General features: G+C 34.4%; 1 protein-coding gene across 1 annotated transcript in view; it reads right to left on the bottom strand.

The window, feature by feature from the left end:
* Nucleotides 1-13,400, bottom strand: part of LOC131993104 (cilia- and flagella-associated protein 46) — a 149,656-nt gene that overhangs the window by 7,594 nt on the left and 128,662 nt on the right. The window contains exons 48-55 of the mRNA XM_059358838.1: nucleotides 12,651-12,757; nucleotides 11,344-11,414; nucleotides 10,593-10,754; nucleotides 5,076-5,155; nucleotides 4,627-4,687; nucleotides 3,718-3,750; nucleotides 1,855-1,957; nucleotides 1,633-1,745 (exon numbers count right to left, since the gene is read on the bottom strand). Coding sequence (XP_059214821.1) covers nucleotides 1,633-1,745; nucleotides 1,855-1,957; nucleotides 3,718-3,750; nucleotides 4,627-4,687; nucleotides 5,076-5,155; nucleotides 10,593-10,754; nucleotides 11,344-11,414; nucleotides 12,651-12,757 — 730 coding nt within the window. The remainder of the gene's footprint in view (nucleotides 1-1,632; nucleotides 1,746-1,854; nucleotides 1,958-3,717; nucleotides 3,751-4,626; nucleotides 4,688-5,075; nucleotides 5,156-10,592; nucleotides 10,755-11,343; nucleotides 11,415-12,650; nucleotides 12,758-13,400) is intronic.

The raw sequence follows: 13,400 nt of genomic DNA, 5'->3' as shown, positions 1-13,400 counted from the left end.
TCTCATTTAGTGAATGTGTATGACTGCAACTGATAAAAGGAAGTAGAAATAAGTCAAAAAAACAATATTCCTTTCTTTTACCATCACCATGTTACAGTTAGTATCTTAAATAGCAACAATTAGATACATTACCTATGCAGCCTGCAAGAAACAAAATAATAATAAAAAGTTCTTTCTTGCTTCCAAAACAAATGCATGCACCATTCACATTAAGACAGAGATGTCAAACTCTGGCCCGTGGGCCAAATTTGGCCCGCAGTATAATTATATTTGGCCGCGAGGAAATACCAAAATATAATACTACAAATCCCAGAATGCTCTGCTGGTGTTCTGGCTTGAACACAGTAGATCAGTGTGGAGCAAACTGAGCAACAATTAAAGTTGTCTTTATGCACTTTTTCTTGCTAGTCCAAGGCTTGAATGGTTGCACATTCATTGAAGGATATTATTATTAGTCATTTGGTTTATTATTGTTATTTTATTCTTACATTTATTTTTAGCCTGTGGAAAAAGATTACTGTTAAATTTCAATTTAAAGAAGGCCGCGTATAAAATAAAGGGACATTTTATTTAAATTTTATTTAAGAAATGAATGCCATTGATGTGTTTGTTTGTTTTATTTGATATTTGATTTTGCATGTTTGCAATATTAAGTTATATCAAGCTTTGCTTGTTCCATTTCGTTTTAACTTGTTTAGGTCAATTTTTTCAATAAATATCAATGTTGGCCCGCCACTTTGTCCAAGTTTTAAATTTTGGCCCACTGTGTATTTGTGTTTGACACCCCTGCATTAAGATGTCACACTATAAAAAATGTTTGTAGAAATTACAGTAAAACACTGTCAAATTATATCAGAAATAGGGCGTGAAATTAAAAATGTAATATCACCGTAGTAGACACTTTTAATTACCGTAAATCAAAGAATAGCACAAAACTTTTACTTTTTTCTGTCATAAACTTTAGAAAACACAGTTTTGCTGTAAAAAATATTGGATTTTTCATTTAAAATGAATGGAGAAATACCATAACGTCACAAGGACATAACTACCCTAAAAATAATAGCAGACCAAAGGACCTAACAAAGGACCTAAAATGACCAAAAGAGACACAAAACGACCAAAAAAAGAGACAGAAAACGACCAAAAGAGACACAAAACCATCAAAAAAGACACAAAATGACCAAAAGAGACACAAAACTATCTAAAAAGACACAAAATTACCAAAAAAAAGACAGAAAAAGACCAAAAGAGACATGAAATTATCAAAAAAAGACACAAAATGACCAAAAAAATATGTAAAATTATCAAATGAGACACAAAATGACCAAAAAGAGACACAATAGGGATAAAATGGCAAGTGATTTTTCAGTCTAAATGACAGATTTAGCTGATATTTACATTTAAATTTACAGTAGAAAACCCACTCACTGTATTTTTTACGGTAAAGTTCTGGCAACCACAGCTGCCGGTATTTTACCGTAAATTAAACAGATTATTTTTTACAGTGCAGATACTGTGATATTTCCAGTGGTGTTTCACATAAACTATGGACGCCTGTGCTGCTGGTGTTAGCATGCAACAGCCCTTTACATCAAGCATCTGGACAATTATACAGTAGTAGTAGTACAGTACCAGACAGATTGAGGGCGGTCACTTTGGCAGGTGGGATGTTTGCCATGAAGCGCTCCATCCCCAGGTAAAGGAAGGCACTGCACCTGCTCAGCAGCTGCTCCACCTCACACAGACTGCATGCATATTGGAGAAGGACGGGTAAGTGGTGCAGAAATGATACAGTTATTTCTCAGTATGCTCGGTGCAAAGAACAAGCAAAGACATGCTGCGTTGTATACTAACCCCGGTGTTTGTTTGCCACCCATGAAGCCCTCCCACAGATGGGTAAAATGCTGGCTGTGGCTTTCCAAAATCTCCTTCATCCTTGTGCTCAGAGTCGTCCCTTCTGTGCCGGAGAGACAAAAACATACAAATATTATGAAACCTCCCTCTCTCTAAAGTGGTGACACTAACTGGGAGCTACAACACTGCAAAAAAACAAAGCCAACTTGTATTTTTTTTTGCCTAAAACAGTGATTTAAGTTGGTAAAACTTGGAAATATAAATTACTGACATTTAGGGCAATAATGTAAGTTAGCACAACAAAGGAAGCCAGTTGTCTGCTCAAAAACAAGTTGGTGAGTTGTTGTTACTTATATCTTTAAGTTGGGGTTCACAACAAGGGACAATAGTTCTGATAACTCTTATTTCTTTGTTGTGAAATTCGGTCATTAGCGAAAGCTAGCGGCTAACTGATGCTAGCGGCTAACTGATGCTAGCGGTGCTGCTTGTTACAGCTACAAGAGTAGCCATTAGCGTATCAATGCTAACTCAAAATTGTGGTCACAACATTAGCTGACATTTCATAGCGGCGTTACAATCGTGCCAGAGAAATTCAAAGTTGAGCAAACTCAAAAACAAAACTTAAAATATTTGGTTTAATTGTCCAACTTAAAATTTTATCGAAGTTTGTTGCCTTGAAATTTTGAGTTCACCCAACTTTTCTTTTTTTGCAGTGTACTTACATACTAAAAGCGGTGAAATTCATTAGCGAAAGTCATTAGCGTAACTGATGCTAGCGGCGAACTGATGCTAGCGGCTAACTGATGCTAGCAGCGCTGCTTGTTGCAGCTAAAAGAGTAGCCATTAGCGTATCAATGCTAACTCAAAATTGTGGTCGCAACATTAGCTGACATTTCATAGCGGCGTTACAATCGTGCCAATTCAGCACATTGCAGAAGTTAGCAGAAGTAAGGATTAAAAGTTATTACAATGTAAAATTATAAGTTAAAAAAATCTGAATTCAGAGTTGAGCAAACACAAAAACAAAACTTAAAATATTTAGTTTAATTGTCCAACTTAAAATTTTATCGAAGTTTGTTGCCTTGAAACTTTGAGTTCACCCAACTTTCCTTTTTTTGCAGTGAATGTGACTCACGTCGTAACTTTATAAACTTTTTTATTACAAAAGAGAGGCTACGAGCTGAGAAGAGGTCATGCAGAGCGAGTTATGGATAAACCTGGCTGCAGAACAGTATGGAGAGAACATTAATCACTACAGAACTTGGCTTCATAACTTTTTAAAAGTACACCCAGTTCTCCTTTACCTTTCTAAAAAAATCCCAAAAGGAAAGCAGCTAGAGCTATACAGCACTGTAATTGAACATTAATGAGCATTTTTCTGCCAAAATACAGTACGTTTCCATTCTTATGGATATACCAACATTTATCATTATACTTCTTTATTAATCATGTCAATTTGTATTTTAAATAATGTAATATATACTTAGTGAAGAGTCTGTGACTTTTTTCTCGTAGATTTGCCACTTTATTCTCGTAAATTAGCAAGTTTTTATTTATTTTTTCATACTTGGCCCTAATACGCCGTCATAATTACTTTCTCATTTAGTGAATGTATATGACTGCAACTTATAAAAGGGAATAAAAATAAGTCAAAAAAAGAATATTCCTTTCTTTTACCATCACCATGTCACAGTTAAGTATCTTAAATAGCAACAAATAGATAAATTACCTATGCAGCCTGCAAGAAACAAAATAATAAAAAAAAGTTCTTTCACTCTTCTTTATTTATCATGTCAATTTGTATTGTAAATAATGTAATATATACTTTCCGAAAAATGTATTAAATATCCTTAATTTTCTTACCAAAGTGGGCTTCATTGTGAGGATCAACAATATCTGTGTGGGTACGTTAGGAATAATAATCCATAAAAAAAAATTCCATAAATATATGTCAAGAACGTACACTACTGGTCAAAAGTTTTAGAACACACCAACTTTTCCAGAATTTAATTGAAAATGATGCAGTTTAATGTCTCAGTGTACTCTGAAATTAATGCACATTTGCAACATTTAAAATTCTTTATTGAGCATGATAGTGTTTTGAAAGTAAAAAAAAGATTCAAAATCACATTTTATGTTGGACTAAAGGACTAAAAAAAGACACAAAATTACCAAAAAAAGATACCAAAAGACACAAAATGACTAAAAAAAGATACCAAAAGACACAAAATGACTAAAAAAAGACACAAAATGACCAAAAAAGACACCAGAAGACACAAAATGACAAAAGAAGACACAAAAAGACACAAAATGACTAAAAAAAGACACAAAATGACCAAAAAAGACACCAGAAGACACAAAATGACAAAAAAAAAAGACACCAAAAGACACAAAATGACTAAAAAAAGACACAAAATGACCAAAAAAAGACACAAAATGACTTACAAAGACATGAAAAGAATTCAAAAATGGACAAAATAGCCCAAGACTCCATAGAGTTAAGTTGTTAACCCATTTCTTGTTCCCTGAAAAAGGCCTACTTGTATAATTCTGAAATGTACATTATTTTCCAGTTCTGGTTAAGCTTACCTTTTTTTATTTACCTCTGGCAGTTCACCACTTACCTTTGGACCCTTTCAAGCTGTTCATTTGACTTGAACTGCTTGAATTTCAATAAAAAAACTGGAAAAATTGGGGTGTTCTAAAACTTTTGACCGGTAGTGTTTATCAAAAAAACAGTTTAATAAACAAAATGTTGAACAAAAAAGATACATTTGAAGTGACGCGTGTCCACTGGGAAGGTGTTAGGAGGCAGCACACGATTCCCAGGTATCTGAGTGAGTAAAAGGCATTAGAGCTTAAAGAAATGACAAACATAAAGTGTATACAGATTATAAATACATATGCAAATATTGTCTCCAGCATATATACATTTGCAAATACCAGTTGTAAGAAGAAATAATATGAGAGACAGGCGACAGAGCTAAATAAATTGAATTAAAATGAAGGGATTGGTGGAAAAAATAGAAGTAGTGCATGACAGAGGATAAATTCTCTGAAGCTAGAAATAGGATCTTTACGAAAACACATTATGTAATTGATTGAAAAACCACACTTAAAAGGGAGGCGAGAGCAACTTAAATAATTGCCAGTGCTGACAGCAGGTAAATGTAATATTGCCGTCTGTATCTGGCAGGCCCAGATTAATTTACTGAACTCACCACTTTGATGGCTTGGCTTTGATCTCCCTTCCCTTTAGTTCCCTTGCCACCTTTGGTCTCCTTTTTGTTGTCACTTTCAACTGCCACAGACAGGAAGCAGAATTAATACACTTGTCTGCAGGGTAGATTACACAGCATTTGGACTGGGGGGGAAAAAAAAAAACTCAGTATCTGCAAAGTCAATGACATTTATTGGTGACTGAAGAACAGTTCTAAAAGTTTCCTCATAGCTGCAGCATCTATTTCCCCCTGCAAATGAAAGTCCTGACTATTGATCAAACACTGATTAGGATTTTAACTATCTGACCCCAGAACCTTGCCACTAGTGCCATCCTTTCAAGCCAAGCATGAAACTTTAGAGTCTGCTTTCTGTCTGAACCTTTGGCCAGTTTATGGCAGTTTTGGCAGGTGACGCATGAAGTTGTTAAGTGTGCTACATTAAAACCACTGTGCTGCAGAATGCTTGGAATACTTTTGACAAGGGTCACAGCCCAATGTGTACTTCATGTGTCACCAACCATTTTAAAATCCTAAAAAGCAAATGTGTCCAAAAGTTTTTGAAAGAAAACTTTATTTGGCTGACCACCGATAATCAGCCCGACACTCGGGTTTGGAAGCGCATGCCTGTTTTCAAACACATATACATTTTATCCTGCAATCCAAACTTCTAACTCTTCTGTCTGTATGTTAAGTGAAGTGTAATCTGCATAGAAAACTTTTTGTGCAGTTACAAACCATCAAAAAAAGAAAAGGTTAAAACCTAAACCAATGATGCTACTCTGCCGTAGTTGTCCTTTAGCTTTGCATTCAATCAGATCAATTCTTCTCTAAACCAATCAATCAGACTTTATTTGTACAGCACTTTTCATACAAGAGAAATGTCACACAAAGTGCTTCACATAAAAAGGAGATAATAATAATAATAATAATAATAAAACAGAAACAAGCAAACACCCTCCATCCACCCATCCCATTAAAAACAAAGCACAAACTGAGGAAGCTCCATCTCAAGATGGAGCAGTGAGGAAACACTGGAGGCAGCTTAGAAATTAATTAGATAAAATAAGTAAAATAAAGTAAGGTAAGATAAAAAACAAACAAAAAAACCAAAACAAAAGTAAATAATAACAATAAAAAGTAAAAAAGCTAGATGAAAAATATGAAAACAGTAAATAAATAAATTAAAAAGTAGAGCATGATACACACACACATATATATATATATATATATATATGGCTGACCACCGGAAATCAGCCCGACTACTTCTACGTTTGTTTTCAAACACATATACATTTAATCCTGCAATCCAAACTTACTCTTCTGTCTGTATGTTAAGTGAAGTGTAATCTGCATCGAAAACTTTTTGTTTCGTAATTCTCTGCTTTTTTTTTACATCCTGGCCAGGGAACTACAGATGAAAACTAGCCTTCTGGCTAACTCTGGCTTCTTTTAACCATGTATAATCATGTGTTTTATGAAATTGCAAGTGAAAGTCTCCTTTTAACCCATTGAAGCCTGGAAAGCTGATACGTCGTTTTGTAGTTTTTGTATAAGCTCTCAAATACTTTTTGAATTTCATTTCTATCTGCTACAGAGGCTGAAAAATCTATTATTTAGTAGGAAGCGTTGACACTTCTGTTGAATTTCCAGAAAAACTTCAGGTTTTAGGGGGTTAGTTAAAAATCGCCCAGAGGTTTTACAGGCATTTTAGGCCTAAATGGGTTAAATAAACTAATAATACTAATACTAAAACAAGTCTATTGGCATTTTCAAAGTCATTATATCAAGCTGAGATGGATTCCATATTCTGTTAGTTGCTGCTGACCTGGATTCTACCGGCATTTTCCAGCTTTACATGGCCACCAAAGCTGATAGCTGCCACTTTAAGGGGCTTATGTATTTGTATGTATATGTAAAACTTTTTAAAAAGGAACAAAAATAAAATATTTCATAAAGTCTGTGTAGTTGATGTTGTATTGATTACTATGTTCTAAATTGAGGCAGTAGGAACATAAATCCAAAGAAATACATACATCTCACCTAAAGGAAGTCTTTTTATGGTTTGTGCTAATTTGTGCTGTGCATACTTCATACAAAGTACCGCACAGAATAATAAATAGCCCCTTCAAGAATGGTTTCAGGCACTATATCTTTTTGACACAATGGTAAACTGAAGATGTCAAAATTATGGTAATGATGGTCCAGAAAAATATTGCTTCTTTTCTGGTCTCGTCATCATCCACGTATTTGATCCAGGCTTTGAAATATGTATTAGGAAATACATGTTCTGGTAGTTTCCTGTCTGTGTCTGATGTAATTGTCAAGTGAGACACACACACACACACACACACACACACACACACACACACACGCTGGTTTAACAGTAACCTTTGAACACTCACTCAGGTTATGCAAATGATTCAACCTTTAAAAAGGTAAAGATGTCTGCAGCATCAGATTCAGTGCTCTTTCTACTCCCTTTTCCTTTCTTTTCTAAATATTAATGTGCATAATTCCCCAGAGGATTGAAGCATTATTGCCAAAAAAACAGCAGGTTTTTTTTGCTTATTTCTTTTTTTGGATTTTATGCTCACAGGAGACCTCCAAAATAAAAAAATAAATAAAAACCTGAGAGACTGGAGAAGGACAAAACACGGTGGATAATAAGGAGAATCCTTTTCGGTTTTTACTATTTTGTTTTGTTCTTTTCTTTTTCTCAGACTTGAATTCCTTCTTAACCCATTAAAGCCTGGAAAGCGGATACGTTGTTTTGTAGTATTTGTAGTTTTTTCCACCTATTTTCGGTCTCTTGGCCAATGAAATCCATCAGAATACATGCGGGAGTGTCGCAATGCATCATGGGACTTTTCCAGAACTGAAATCATCACCAAAAAAAAGACACAAAATGACCAAAAAAGACACAGAATCACCCCCAAAAGACACAAAATTATTAAAAAAAGACACAAAATTACCCAAAAAAAGAAAGAATTACCAAAAAAAAACCACACAAAATGACCCCAAAAGAAATAAAACTATTAAAAAATAGTTAGTAGACAGAATTACAAAAAAAAGACACAAATTTATTTTTTTTAAAAGACACAAAATTACCCCCCCAAAAAAGATACAGAATTACCAAAAAAAGACAGAATTACCAAAAAAAAAAAAACACACAAAATTACCCCAAAAGAAATAAAACTATTAAAAAAGACAGAATTACAAAAAAAAGGACACACATTTATTTTTTAAAAAAGACACAAAATTACCCCAAAAGAAATAAAACTATTAAAAAAGACAGAATTACAAAAAAAAGGACACAAATTTATTTTTTAAAAAAGACACAAAATTACCCCCCAAAAAAGATACAGAATTACCAAAAAATGACAATGAAAAAAAATGAAAATTACTTTAAAAAAAAACTTCAGGTTTTAGGGGGTTATTTTAAAATCGCCCATAGGTTTTACAGGCATTTTTTCCAGCCGTTTCAGGCCTAAATGGGTTAACACAGTGTGCTTATACTGTATGTTCTACATATATTTCCCCTGGACAATCAAACCTACAGTCCAGCCTTTAAATTGCTCTGGCAGGCACATTTTTTTCCACCTATTTTCGGTCTCTTGGCCAATGAAATCCATCAGAATACATGCGGGAGTGTCGCAATGCAACATGGGACTTTTCCAGAACTGAAATCATCACCAAAAAAAAGACACAAAATGACCAAAAAGGACACAGAATTACCAAAAGAAAAGACACAGAATTACCAAAAGAGAAGACACAAAATTACCCCCAAAAGACACAAAATTATTTAAAAAAAAAGACACAAAATTACCCAAAAAAAGACAGAATTACCAAAAAAAAAAAACCCACACAAAATTACCCCAAAAGAAATAAAACTATTAAAAAAGACAGAATTACAAAAAAAGACACAAATTGATTTAAAAAAAAGACACAAAATTACCCCAAAAAAGACAAAATTACCAAAAAAAGACAGAATTACCAAAAAGAAAAACACACAAAATTACCCCAAAAGAAATAAAACTATTAAAAAAGACAGAATTACAAAAAAAAAGACACAAATTTATTTTTAAAAAAAGACACAAAATTACCCCCCCAAAAAAGATACAGAATTACCAAAAAATGACAATGAAAAAAAAGAAAATTACTTAAAAAAAAAACTTCAGGTTTTAGGGGGTTATTTTAAAATCGCCCATAGGTTTTACAGGCATTTTTTCCAGGCGTTTTAGGCCTAAATGGGTTAACACAGTCTGCTTATACAGTATGTTCTACATATATTTCCCCTGGACAATCAAACCTACAGTCCAGCCTTTAAATTGCTCTGGCAGCCACATCGAAACGGCCACATTTAATGGACATTCACTTGAGCAAAGCCGGCCGCGGTGTTCACGGATGTCTGCATGAACTTCTGCACGTCAGCAGGATGTGAACTGACCTTTCTCTCCTCAACAAATTCCAATTCTATGGATGGCTGCATGCAGTGATGCATGATGCTTTCGCAAATGTACGTCATTATTTACTAGAATATGATGGGGAATTATATGAGGCAAACATCCAGCTATGTCCCACTCTTAATTATTAACATTTTAACATATAAAATAGATAGAAATCTGTTATTTTCTTACAGTATCTATACCACGTAACAATGTTTTGTTCTGTTTAAAATTTAAATTAGCAAGTTAGTGATCCAAAACATATTTAAAAGGGCAAACAAGTTCCCTTCACTGAATTATGCATAAATATAAATTTTAGTCTCCAACAAAGAATAACAGTCAGAAATTAACAAAGGAATTAGCAGAAATGAGATGAGATGAACCGGAAATTAGAAATCAATACAAACACAGTGCTTTTATTTTGAAGGCGATTTACATATGTGCATGCGTGCATATGCACCTGCACAGAAATGCGTTCTGCAGGTTATCTTGTGAAAAACACTTTTTGCTTTTGCATAAAGTTAATAAATTGCTGGTTTACTGCAAAACATACATGCTCTATATTGTTTTTGTTTGAATGCATGTTAAAAAGTGAGATGATGATTGGAGTTTTTACTATTGATTTCCTGATATATTTGACTTCACATTAACATAGTCTTATCATAACATGTATTCTTACCAGTAGAAGCTCAAAAAAAGATAAATTACTTATACTTAAAAATATTTTATTAAGTGATGAAATTAACATTGAGCAGATTTGAGTTCAGAGTTTTGGTCTGACCCTCCGCAACCTTCAGAGTATCTCATGTGGCCCCTGGGGAGAAATAATTGCCCCCCCCTGGACTAGACCAATTATAAGAAGGTGCCTGTTTAACAGGATCTGTAATAACAGGTTGAATGAATGCTGAGCAGGAGTTCTCCTGATGGTTTAGACCTGTCTGACTCTACAAGACTACCTGCTCCGGGTTGTTGTTGTTGTTAAAGTTGTTTGTTCATGGGAATGCTTAAAAATGCAGAGTCAGCGCTTGCCAACATTTTTGAAAATGTGTGTGTGCATGTGGGTGTGTGGTACCTTTGTCTGGTTCTTCTCTGATCAGGCGACTGTGGAGAAGCTGCAGGGAGAAGTCTCGTGACACAGAACTCAGGTTTTCATCACGCAGGACGGACAAAGCTTCCAGAGGCAACTCCAGCAGCTTCCAGTCTGCCAGCAGGACCACAGACTCTCCTGGTTCCACTGGTCATTTAACAGGACAGTACACACAGACATACAAAAGTACACACATTTTCTCATAAATTCTATATTTTATAACAGTAGAACATTTTTCCCACACACACAAAAAACTCTATAGGACATTACTGTCCAACAATCCTTAAATTTGCAGTGTCACAGGATATGACTGTCATTAACTTGCATTGTAGCCAAATCCGTGTCAGTTTCACGGAAATTTGAGTGATTCCGTGGCTATTTCACGGATTCCTGTGAGACCAGGTTGAACAGGATGCAGGTTGGCAGTACTCTAAATGGCCACAAATTACCTTTAAGGAACAATTTCTTCAATTCTAATGTCTGTGGTTTCTACCTGGGGTGATTGTTCCAACAATTTGGATAGAAAATGATTTTGAAACAGTTTCCATAATCTCTACTGTGCCATTTAAAGTACCAAGTAATCAACTTATGTGTTTAATGAGAATCACATTAAAACAACATTGTTGCTTGGATAGAAACCTGCTGATGGAGTACCAATAATCAGATTAGAGTCACAACTGGTGTCTTTTATATGATGCACTGTTAAGATAACCACAAGGCCCCAAGCTCCCTTTACCTGAGCTCCCCTTTTCTTCTTTATCTTTGGTTTTGGTCATCTCAGGGACTGGTAGTGATGCATTCTGGGGCCTGAGGGAGGTAAAGACAGGTGAGCATCAGGAAGGCCACAATACCTGACAAGAACATAAGATAGAACTAGATAGTCTTGGAAAAGCTTAAGAAAGAGAGACATGCAGCACTCTGTTTGTGTACTGCATGCATTTGTGAACACAGACAGAGAAACAAACGTGAGCCCACTTTAATTTACTACCCTTTAAGGCAGTAGTTCTCAACTTTTTTGAGTCGCGACCCCCCAATTTAACATGCATGTTGTCCGCGACCCTCGCTCACTGAACACAATCTCACAGATCACCCAAAAAAGAAACAAAATGACCAAAAAAAGAAACAAAATGACCAAAAAAGGCACAAATTGACCACAAAATAAAAAAAAAGACACAAAATGACCCAAAAGAGATACAAAATGACCAAAAAAGGCACAAATTGACCACAAAATAATAAAAAAAGACACAAAATGACCAAATGATTTGACCCCAATTGGGGTCCCGACCCCAAGGTTGAGAATAGCTGCTTTAAGGCCATTAAGACTGAAAATGACCACTTCCAAAAAAACACCGGAAAAACTTTACAGATTAATATTTCTTTCTACTTTTTTCTGTATAAACCTCCTAAACAACTTTCACCCTGCTCAAAACTACCAAATGCCAGTTTGATTTGAAACACTGAGTTATTTTTTCATATAATAAATCATTTTTGGCTGGGGCATTTGTTTATATCAACTTTGGATATGTCATTAGCGACAAAATTGATTTTGATGCATTTTTTGTTTTTTTTCAAAATCTTTGAATGTTTGGTAGTTTTGAGCAGGGAAAAAGTTTTTTTTTAAAGAGGTTTATGCAGAAAAAAAGTAGAAAGAAATATTAATCTGTAAAGTTTTTATAGCGTATTTTTGGAAGTGGACATTTTCAGCCTTAATGGCCTTAAAGGGTAGTCAATTTGTACACAGTGGATTATAGAGCCATTAAAAAAAATGAAATTAAAAAAAAAATCATGCCATATGCAGTATCACAGCAAAAATGATTGGCAAAAAAAAGGGAAAAATGACAAATTTGGTTGAAAATTGGTTAACAAACAAATCAGTCTCACTTTGTTTTGAATTCTCACTTAAAAAGACTTTTCCCACAGTGGACATCTATCTAGACCTGCCACAGTGCTAACATCCTCACTTGAAACTTCAAAGTAGCAAATATTTATTTCCTCAGGCTTATAAAAGTTAAAGGGAATCTGACGACATATACAGTACTTCACCTTAAGCATGAGAAGTCGAGCTGTGTGAGAAGTGGATTCAAATAGTTTTCCATATTTTGTACAATGTCTCTGAAGTGAAGTTCCAACATTTCATCTGCAGCAGTTTTCTGTATAAGAGAACAACAAGAAAAAAGAAGAAGTTTTAGCAGCTGTAATGCAGTATTTATTGTTTCAGACCACTGATTACAACACTCTAAAAACTAATTCAGACGACCTTTAGTCATTACTTAAATATGTACACTACCGGTCAAAAGTTTTAGAACAGCCCAATTTTTCCAGTTTTTTATTGAAATTCAAGCAGTTCAAGTCAAATGAACAGCTTGAAAGGGTCCAAAGGTAAGTGGTGAACTGCCAGAGGTAAATAAAAAAAGGTAAGCTTAACCAAAACTGGAAAATAATGTACATTTCAGAATTATACAAGTAGGCCTTTTTCAGGGAACAAGAAATGGGTTAACAACTTAACTCTATGGAGTCTTGGGCTATTTTGTCCATTTTTTAATTCTTTTCATGTCTTTGTAAGTCATTTTGTGTCTTTTTTTTGGTAATTTTGTGTCTTTTTTTTAGTCATTTTGTGTCTTTTTTTTTGTAATTTTGTGTCTTTTTTTAGTCATTTTGTGTCTTTTTTTGTCATTTTGTGTCTTTTGGTGTTTTTTTTGTCATTTTGTGTCTTTTTTGGGTAATTTTGTGTCTTTTTTTGTCATTTTGTGTCTTTTTTTAGTCATTTTGTGTCTTTTTTTAGTCATTTTGTGT

Source organism: Centropristis striata, chromosome 20 (assembly GCF_030273125.1).
Source record: "Centropristis striata isolate RG_2023a ecotype Rhode Island chromosome 20, C.striata_1.0, whole genome shotgun sequence".
In the NCBI taxonomy this organism is placed as follows: domain Eukaryota; kingdom Metazoa; phylum Chordata; class Actinopteri; order Perciformes; family Serranidae; genus Centropristis; species Centropristis striata.
Note: the sequence above shows the minus strand (reverse complement) of the source record. Positions and strands in the feature narration are given on the sequence as shown.